Below are 10,557 nucleotides of genomic sequence, written 5' to 3'. Positions count from 1 at the left end.
GGAGTTGATAACACTAACACACATAAGACAAGACTGCTGAATTGTGCAATTTGTATTGAACAAATAGCGGGAAAGTTACGGAAGAAGAGAAAATTAACCGTTTGAACTTTGAATGCTTTAGCCCAGAAGACTTATACAGGGCCTCCGACGAAGGGGGGGGGGCCGGGGGAGCCATAGCCCCCTCACTTTTTTGCAAAACTATAGAGTTTTTTAGAAACACTTTTGTTATGATTGTTACACTTTCTCCTGGCCCCTCCATTTTCCAACCTGCGTCGGAGCCCATGTTATATATTTCATTGGTTCATTGAATTACTAGATCAAAATATTTCATACTTTTGCCTCATTGACGAGTTTTCAAGTAATCCGTAGTGGATTTTCAAGGCAAAAGTAGCACAAGGGTTAAGAATTAGCTGTTACTGTGACGTGGAAAAATTTTCAAAAAAATTTTCAACAAAATTGCTACTGTGGGAACTGTGGGTGAAGACAAAAGTGAAAATTAACAAGCTTAGCCCAATTGATTTAACTTTCATATGCAGAAAAAAAATTATTTTGATGGTCAATCAGCAACAAGCACCATGATCGGCATGGACCTTGTTACAGTTAACAAAAGATTATACAGTCGACATCCGCACTCATGACTCCTCGAATGAGCGCCTCCCCTCGAGTGCCGAATTTTAAATGAGCAACCCGGGCGATCTTTCGAGGAAATACGTTATAGGATGACTCCATAAGAAGATAGACTTGTCATTTTAAAAATACCTATGCATACAGGGCCTACGCCACGATTTTGAAAGTGGGGGGCAAAGACTAGAAAAAGTAGAGGGCCAAGGCTTTTTCCTCCTTTACTGTCGCTTTAAAACTACTTGCTTTGCAAAAATGAGGGGGGCCATTGCCCCTCCGGCCCCCCAAGTTGCGTGGGCACTGGTATAATCGGGGATATACCTATTGATATTTTAAAAATGAAATTAATCGAAGAAATAAATCGGTTGGAGCGTATTGGAAATTAAAGGAGCTCTTTAAATCGTTCATTAGAAAAGGGATTCAGATGGTTAGTCAAACTTTCTAGAGCAAAGAAATAAATGTGATGAAAAGTGTCGTGTTAAATAAGAAGGAATTAATTCATAGAGTTAGAGTTAAATATAAAAGAACTTTTTGCTCTCCACTAGTAAATATGCAAATTTGAGAACTAGTAATGACAGCTTTAGTAGCCTAGTAACTTTAATATGGAATATATTAATATATTTTGAAAACAACAAATAAAAACAGGTATAACTACAAACACATGGAAACTTGTACTTCATAGTGTAACTGACTCTAGAAATATTTTCTGTATTCTGGTTTGTATCAAGTTTTGTGTTTAGGCAAATCAGCTAAGAACGGCAGTATCAACTAGCAAACGATCATATTAGACATGTTCCAGTCAAGAGCTGTCTTAAATCTTCGCTGATTGTCTCTCTTTTACGTCTTCAAATAAATCAGCGTTAAAAAGAATCGATCATTTTTTACAGAACAGAGGTATCTGAGGAATCCGGTCGGCAGTGGCGGCTCCAGCCAAGGATAAGTGGGGAGGGGACAAAAGGTGTGTCAAAGACCATGCCCTTTTTGACTATGCCCCTTTCCCCCTGTTTGAAACATTTTCTCCAGGAGGAAACACCTCTTGTCTCCCAAGGAATTTCATTTAAATGTGACAATCTAGAAAACGTACATACTCCCCCCCCCTCCCTGAAGTTTTCTCATCAGGTTTGCAAGACTCTCAAAGAAAAACTTGGCTCCGCCACTACCGGTCGGGTCGGCTGTTGAAAAACCACAGAACCTGCCTATAAGGCAAGGTCTTTTTTAAATTAGTTGTGTCAATTACAGCCTAAAGCTTTAAAGTAGAGGCCCTAAACTCAAATTCCCACTCTTTTCACCCTTCCAGAACATGAGGATATTCAACGTGAAAATGTAATCAGGTACTGTAGCCACTGAATAAAATGTTAACGAAAAGATACTAAATGTTGATAAATACTAAAGATAAGTCTTGACAAAATATCTCTATCAAAGCGAGTGAGTATTTTTCTTTGTTAAACCGGGTCACTCTGAAGTCTGCAGTATAACAGTCAGGAAGAGATTTAAACTACTGCAAAAGATAAATTGAAAAATATTTTACTAAAAAAGATTAAGCGTTTGAAAGCAAATTTATTTACCTCTTTTGCCTCAGCATAATGCATTTTTTCTCGATACTAGAAGATCTTTGAGAATTTGTTTATCAAATTGAATCAAAATTAAATCCAATAACACGAGATCACGTCCAGGATTGAATCAAAGAAAAATAGATGATTATGAGAGAATCAAAAATTTATATTTTTTTGGAAATGAAAGGGATACTGTTAACTAAGCAGTGGCAACACCATCTAAATATATCACCCAGTTCAAAGATAGTCAAATAAAAACTCTTTTTGTTTTTCTCGATGGAGTCATTTCTATTGGCTATGGCTTTTTCTATTCTACGCATAATAATCCGATTAAAACGGGATCATATGTCCTTAAAGATTATTTACTTGGTTTTATACGAAGCATCGTTCGCTTCATAATTAGAAATCGTCATTTCTTGAACTCATAAACCATAGCCAAGTTTGTTCAATTGATACTATTGTCCTAGTAACGAAAGTGAATATGTATATAACAGATACCCTATGCATGGGAATTGCTCCCAGATCAGCTGCGGGGAAAACACGAAGGCAGTTTAGCAGCCATTTGAATGCTAGTAGATTAGAAAGTTTCAAGACAGCTCCATTCAAAGGGAAATAAGACACAAAACAAAATTATAAGAAAAAACAAACTTTGGGATCAATTTATTGCAATCAAATGAAAGTATTTTACAAAGAATATATCACAAAATTGTCTTCCCTAAAAACGTGTACCACTTGTGCTTGTCTTAGCAGAGGAAAATATCTAAAAGCAATACAAGTTATAACCACACATGAAAATATGCAAGCATGCAGAAAAGCAGTTATGTTTAACAAATTCGGACTTTGCCACAAACTTAAACCTAGACTAACGTGTCAAAAAACCACACTTTTTCTTTCAGTATCTAAATTACCAATGTATGCTACAAACCAGATTACTATATATGATAAGTTACAACAACGACCAAGACGACAACACAAACGTTTAGCAAACACTGCCCAGTTACCAATTCGGTATATTCTTTAGGAAAAATGGGTTTCTTGCCTTATTGTTAATGGTATACCTTCATGCTAGACAGAGTGTGACCAAATGAACAAAGGGACACACACTGAATATAAACACTTTTGGACATTATTTGGGTAACATTATTTGATAGACTGTACATTAAGTCTTTGCTTTTCTAATTAAATCCCTAGCTGGAGATTTGTCAAGAGTAAGGCCTTTTGTATCAAACCTCAATATATATATCCTGCTTTGACTGACAAATATTTTCATCAATTTCAAGACGACTTATGTAGACAAATTCAAAATTGGTGGTAAGTTTTGTCTGTTACAGGATAGCAGTTCATGAAGAACTGACAAATACACCTTTGGGCTAGATATGTGATCAATAATTTACTCAATGAAATCTTGTTTGTCATTGAATGATGGTGTGCATGGGACAGAAGAGGGTAATTTTGCAACCTTCTCTAGACATCTTTGAAGGTCATCTAAATTTAAAAAATGGACTGCTGCAAGCTAAAACCTTCTATACAGAACTTTCTATTGTGATAACCTAAATCTATGGGGCTGCTAAAAATCTTTACTCAGAGTCCTCATCTTCTTCCTCCTCTTCCTCTTCTTCTTCATCCTCCTCCTCTTCTTCATCCTCCTCTGACTCTTCCTCAGGTTCCTCTTGCTTTTTAACTGGTTTCTTCTTAGCAGCCTGTTTATTTGGCATTGGATTCTTAAAAGAAAAGGTTTTGTTGAGAATAGTGTTCTGCAGTTAACCTTCATTGTGAAACTGTCAAACTGGGGTGACATTTGAAACTGCTACCCCCATTTGGTTTCAGCATGAACATTCTATTTTGAACAGTAACAAAGCAGACCAAAGTAAAATTGCCACGATATTGTGTCTTGTTTTAATTATGTAATTTATTGAATGAAATGATGTTTAGTTCTGTCTGCGAGGTAGGCTTCTTAAACAGACATAAAGCCCTGATATTTCTCTAGTTTCATCAAACTACCAAATGTCACCGTTATTGCTAAGGGTCAGGTCAGATCAAGCATCTTGCATTGGTTTTCAATGTTTAAAAGTAGTTAACCAGTGGACAAGTTTTTGTAGAAAAGAAACAATTATCTGATAAATTATCTGAAATATTTGAAGAAGTGTAGACAGGGGCATGACAGGACCACAGAAAAACTAATTTCCAACTTAACAATAATACTTGTAATATGATGCTCAATATTTTTATGTGATTAACACAAACATGCTATGGTCTCCCAAAAAATAGAAGCTTGAGATGGGACAGACATGTTTAGCAAATGGCAACAAAAATCTAAGGTGGGTGGTTAACGGAAAAATTGGTGGAGATGGGAGTAATTAATCGCCTTTATTGAGCGATGCCTTTCTAGGAGGGTGCTGAGGCTCACGCAGGTGATTGCCTACCTCAAACAGCCAGGCCTGCAAAAAGTTGTGTATGTAATATAAAAGACTGAATAGTTTTACTACATAAATTAGCCTGTGATACTTACTTACTAACCTTGAAAATAACATGCTAGTATAGAAATATTAAAAGTCAAGCTATTACAAGGTAGCATGCAAGCACCATTAGCAGGAAATTTTGAGAAACAAGATTTTTTCATAGGGTATAAGAAATAATTAAAAACCTATGGCTTTTTTGGCAAAAGCACATTACCAAGGTTATAGTTCCAGTAATGCTGCTATACAAAGGCTTGTGGAAAATGGACTGCCTTATTGTCAACAAACATTTCAAATTAAAACTGATATACAAGGCTTACATCTTTCTTGTATGCCTCAAGTTCCCTCTCATAACGCTTTCTGTCTTCAGCAACTTTCTCAAGGTAAGGCTCCTTCTCCTTCTTACTCATTTTTTGCCATGCTTGACCTGCAAGGGTTGGTAATTTTTCCCCTTCCTTTAAAGGAACTCCTTTCTGCTTCTGTCTGAAATCAGCCAGGAAATAAAAGTATGCAGTCTGTGGACGTTTTGGCTTAGCTGGATCTTTCCCCTGAGCTTTTTGATAAGCATCTCTCTGAAAAGAAATTGCCAATAGAAGTTATTGTAAATGCCAATAGAGGAAAAAGTAGAGGTTTCCTTGAAAAACTTATGATTTTACTATGCTTCTCAACTCAAGCCATATAAAGAGTAGGCTTTTATATTACTACAATTAATAATTTCTAAATTTTGTGCACTCAAATGTCATTGCAAATTACAAATGACCATGAATTGTCACTTCTAATATGACTTTTTTCTAATTATTTAATCTTTTAGTGCAATATTTAAACCTACAAATATCATCAAAAGAAACTTCCCTTTCATTGGCTGATTATTTCACAAAAAGTAACTTGTTGAAAGGTAACAGGTTGCTGTCCTAAATTGCTCTAAAAAGCAACTTGCTTTCCTTGAAATAAAGTTTTCCTTTTTGTTTCTATTCATATTTATCTACAGAAAGCTCACCTGAAAATTACCAGGACAGCTGTTTACTACTCCCCTGCTAAAAGTCTTGTGGCCAGGCCTGATGTTGGTTATGTCATTTACACTTAAATGCATAAAATTTAAAAAGACCCAGAAACAATTAGAACTATTTAAATCTCAAACCTGAATACAACTCATATTCATAACACAACTGATCCAACCTAAACTAATGACATAATTCATTATCAGAGAAACCTAGGCAACAAAGCCACCCACAGAAAAATAAACGTGTTAAATGTGCTGAAAGATAACCTCAATTTTCTTTTAAAAATTGAATCTTTTTCAAATTTTTGTAAAATTTAAATATTTGAAAACTGTAATTTTTCTGTTCTCCCTCCCCCTAATTATTATAAGGATTTGACAGGGACAGTTTCAAGCCTTTGTAACTAACAATCATGGAAAAATGTTTGCTGAGTACAATGGCAGATTTTTCATAAATTGGTTAAAGATTCAATTTTTAAAAGAAAATTGAGATTAACTTTCAGCACATTTTACACGTGGGTAGTGGTAAAAACGTCCAAAATAGGCCTAAATCTAGCTGTGAGGCACGTTTGTTGTCTTATTCTTGAATTCTGATTGGCTAATGGGCTATGCAGGATTTTGGTTGCTCAGCCAACCAAAGATTTGGAACCTATGCTAGGCAACAAAGGACATTGTTAAATTTCTTTAAGAGATGCTAGTCACCTCCTTCAACATCCACAAATATTAGTTTATTGCAAAAGGACATTTTTGCTCTGGACAAGCCAGAGTACAACTGAGCAACATCTTACCTCTCTGCTGTACCTCTCCTTATCCTTGTTAGCAAGTTCTGTATAGCTTGCCTTGTCATTTTCATCCATCTCTCTCCATTTTTGACCACAAATTTTTGCTACTTCTTGAACATTTCTAGTATCTTCTCCCCTTTCCTTCAACTGTTTTCTGTACTGACTGACAAAATAAATGTAAGCAGAAGCAGGTTTCTTGATTCCATCATTAGCCTTCTTACGCCTCCTTTTCTTCTCATCACCGCCCTTATCAGATTTTCTCTGCTTCTTTGCTGGTGAAAGTTTTTGCTGCCTTGCTGCCTTTCTTTTGCCTTTATAAATCAGTTTATAATGCATAAGACAATGCATAAGACAATGCATAAGACCTATCACCCTGGCCTTCACATAACAAAAACCGTATTACATTACAAAAAACAAAGCTTAATTGTGTTGGAAGAAATTTTTTAGATCATTCTGTTACTGTAAATTTTCAAACTAGTCAAGTTAAAGAAGCCCCTCCCTCCACCTAAACTTAGCCGCGCATTTGGAGAGAACATTCCCTCAAACAAGCCTCTACCAACAGGTTCGTGAGAAGGGCATGCACATGTAATCTGCATGAACTTTTAAGCCAATGTGTTAAAGTGACTGAAACCAAACAACTATTAAGATATAGAAAAATCACAGGCAGAATTTTTCCTTAGTGTATGAATTTGTGAAATATGAAATGCGAAATATGAAAAAGCATGCAAAAGTATTATGGTAGTGTCTCTAACACTAAACTGCATAACAATGACAATCAGGCCCCTTCTTATTGATTATGCAGAAGTTGGGGTGGTTCAAGGGTTGTCCAACCTCAGAACATGAAAAAAGCTTATTCATAGGGCAAATCTGCAATGAAAAAGTATGTTCTCACAGAGAAAGACGAAAGGGTTAATGGAATATCTAAGTGGTTCAAAAAATATCTTGAAATATAATCTCCAGTTCAGAACACAATTGGGGTGAATGTTTTTTATCATTGGAAGAGAAGCCGGGTACACTGCAGTGTACTGCTTGCTTAAGCAACAGCCAAGATAGGACCATCAGTTCCAGGGGCAGGGCTGGCAAAATGTTTTTGAAAAGGGGGCAGTGCAAAATGCTTACAATTTTCAGGGGATTAAAGAAGGTATGCCACCATGGTTGCTGTAAGAAAAGTTTTGGGAACATGATTTCAAAGTGATCTAAATAATTTACAACATCTGTTGTTACCAAAGTAGATCCTAGGCAATATTTGCATGCTTTCCTTTATAATTAGTGCTCATAGTTTAGTCTGATGTGATTTTGAAATAAAAATGGAGAAGAAGTTGCAAAGTTTTATCATAAACTTTTACCCTTTGACTTCCTTAACAATTTAAAATTTTATTTCAGAATTATTTTTGAAAAAATGACATTTATCTTGAACTGGCACTGGAAATAAGCAAAATTGAAAACAACAACCGTTGTCTTTAAATACAGCTTTTATAAAAAAATAATAAATTTCTTATCTACCGTCTATGAAAAGTTTTGGCAAAATAAAGCAAAATACACCGGAAAATAATCAAAATTATTAATTTTCAGACACAATCCATCACGCCTTTAAAATGGAAAGTATAAGAAGCACTTTCTAAGTGCATGTATGCCAATCTTCCACCTGTATAATATGTGAAAATTTTTCCAACATTCCTACAATTCGATAGTTATGGCAACTGCACAGTTGGACGAACGGAACTTTAGAGAAAAAACATCTGATTTTGTGTAAAATTCTTTCTAAAGCAACTTAAAAAGATATAAATACAAAAACTAGCTATAAAAATGTTCAGAAATGCTTAAGTTTACATAGGCCGAACCCTACTACCACTTCAGTATGCTACCCTTCGCTTCCCCTTTTGAAGATCCCTTCCTCTTCATCAACGTCAATTGAAGAAAAAACAAAATGGCGAATTACCGAATCAAAGGTAAACCAAGTAACACAGCTTCAATCTTTCGTATTTTGTTACATTAAAAATTACATTTTCCATAAAGAAAGCAGTGATGCTTGAAAGTAAGTTGTTATTCCCATTACCTTACGATCACGGCCGCTCTGAAGAAAGTTTTCCAGACTGTTATATTTTGGTTGAAATTTCCTTCTACAATCGAGAAAATGGCGCACCTTCTTCCCCAGCTCGAAACCCGAAGCTTTGGCTACAATGCCATCAAATTTCAACAGAATATCTTCGGGAAACCGAACAAAAATCATAACCTTTTAGTACGGTGTACTGTCCTAGTACTTGTTACACTACATGCAGTCGAGTTCTGAAACAGGGTTTGACCGTATAGACGATAGACTTGTCCAGTGTAGAGATTCATTGCAGTAGTAAACCTTCATACAAGAATCCTATACATAACTGTAGTGAACGGTGGAAACAGGCTTCAGTACGAGGTGGGTAGAGTATGAGATTCTGCAATTAAAATTTGGTAAATAAAAGGAAATTTGTAAATACCTTCCATATTGCTAGAGCTGAGCTTTTATTGCACGATTTTCACGGTTTGCCTTCCTTCTCGAAAATACAGTCGTCTTCTTGGCGATCGAAATTGCAAGAGGGCTTTGACCGCGTGAGAAGGATCTCCAAAGACGAAAACATTATCATGTCTGGGACCCAGTCCACGTAACACAATAGACCGCGGCAATTTATAACCGCGCCATGTTCAAAATTTAATACTGCGTGAAGATGGCCTTGGAAAAGACAACAGTAACTTCACTTAGATCAGTGATGTTTTTGGTGGCTTTAATAACCAGAAGTAATCATCAAACTGTATTACAATTCTTGGTGGACAGACCTGATCCTAAAAATAGGTTTTGAGTTGACAACACTGGCTTTGTAGCAAATGAGGAACCCCTCTTCAATCAATTTCTGGTTCTGGAAGAGTGTTATAGATTTAGAATTTTAGCTTGGAATAAAAAAATATTTTCAAATGGCCTTTTGCGCTTGGGCGTAATATTCAGAATCATATTCTGCATAGTTATTGTGCACGGCTAGAAAAGTTACTTTTTTTTCTCAAATTTTATACTAGAAAATTATTCTTTTGCGTTGATGGTTTATACCCAACACCTGAGCACCTATATCCTAGGTATATTTGGGTAACACCCGCCCCCCTCTTGGATTGTTCTGATCGAACTTTAGACCTAAAAAGACACAAGTTTTATCCTAAAGAAAAAACTGGTTTAAGTAGCAAATTGACAAAAAATAGCAAAAAGGAGTAAAAAACGAAGCTGAATCTCCAACAAGCAATTAATGGGCAACTCTGACCAATATTTAGTGACTTATCATCAACTGATATGCTTTCTAAATTTACCTAAGCCTGACCCGAAATGTAAAGGAATCATTAAAAAATATATTTTGGAAGAAATGTCCAAAAAGAACCCCTTGTGATTTATGTTTATACTGCAAAAATTGAGATTAAAGATGGGCAACAAATGAGGTGAAAGGTGGACAGCTTTGGTTTTGCAAAGTTGCTAAAGAGTTTTGCTTGCAGCAAGAAAGATATATGAAAGTGTTGTTGAATAAAGGAGAATAAAAGAACGATTAAGGAAGGCATCAGTGATATATGAAAAGAAATGGATCCTACGGATGTTATTAGACTGCAAGTTTGTTTCTTCCTTTCATTAAAGCACCTGATTTCTCACTGGATTTTTTAGGATCAAAAGGAATTAATGTGAAAAATAAACGTGAATTTCTTATAAATATTTAAGTGAAAAAGCGCTGAAAGGCTCCTTTTTGCCTATTGGCCCAGTGGAAAAATCCACCCCCCCCCCGTCCACCCATCTCAGGGTTAGTCTGTCTTTAGAACTCAGCCGTTTTCAGCCCAATTTGCCAATCACAGACATTTTCATCATATCGCAAAAAAATCCAAATAGAAATTTGTAAACAATAAATAACTGAAAAGAAATGCAAAACGTTCAAAAATACTTTCTAGCATTGTAAATAATGTTGTAATTCAATTACCTCTTGAAAGACTTTTCATCGAAAGGAATCATCTTTCAACAATTAAAAAAATAAGATTACATACTTATAAATTTGGGAAGAACAGTTTTGATTTAGCTTTTGGAATTTCTCGAAAAAACTTCTGAAACTGGACTTTGTAGATTTGAAAGCAAATTATAAAACTGAGAGGTA

General features: G+C 35.5%; 1 protein-coding gene across 1 annotated transcript; it reads right to left on the bottom strand.

Moving 5' to 3' along the window:
• Positions 1–2,822: 2,822 nt before the first annotated feature.
• LOC135686192 (high mobility group-T protein) lies at positions 2,823–9,037 on the bottom strand. Its single transcript, XM_065202377.2, has 4 exons — positions 8,884–9,037; positions 6,416–6,720; positions 4,951–5,202; positions 2,823–3,895 (listed from the first exon to the last, which is right to left on the bottom strand). Exons 1-4 carry the CDS (start codon positions 8,888–8,890, stop codon positions 3,752–3,754), a joined length of 708 nt encoding a protein of 235 aa, XP_065058449.1. The 5' UTR covers positions 8,891–9,037; the 3' UTR covers positions 2,823–3,751.
• Positions 9,038–10,557: the final 1,520 nt, after the last annotated feature.

The sequence above is a fragment of the Rhopilema esculentum genome, chromosome 6 (assembly GCF_057945365.1).
Source record: "Rhopilema esculentum isolate cy_ngs chromosome 6, ASM5794536v1, whole genome shotgun sequence".
Lineage (NCBI taxonomy): Eukaryota > Metazoa > Cnidaria > Scyphozoa > Rhizostomeae > Rhizostomatidae > Rhopilema > Rhopilema esculentum.
Note: the sequence above shows the minus strand (reverse complement) of the source record. Positions and strands in the feature narration are given on the sequence as shown.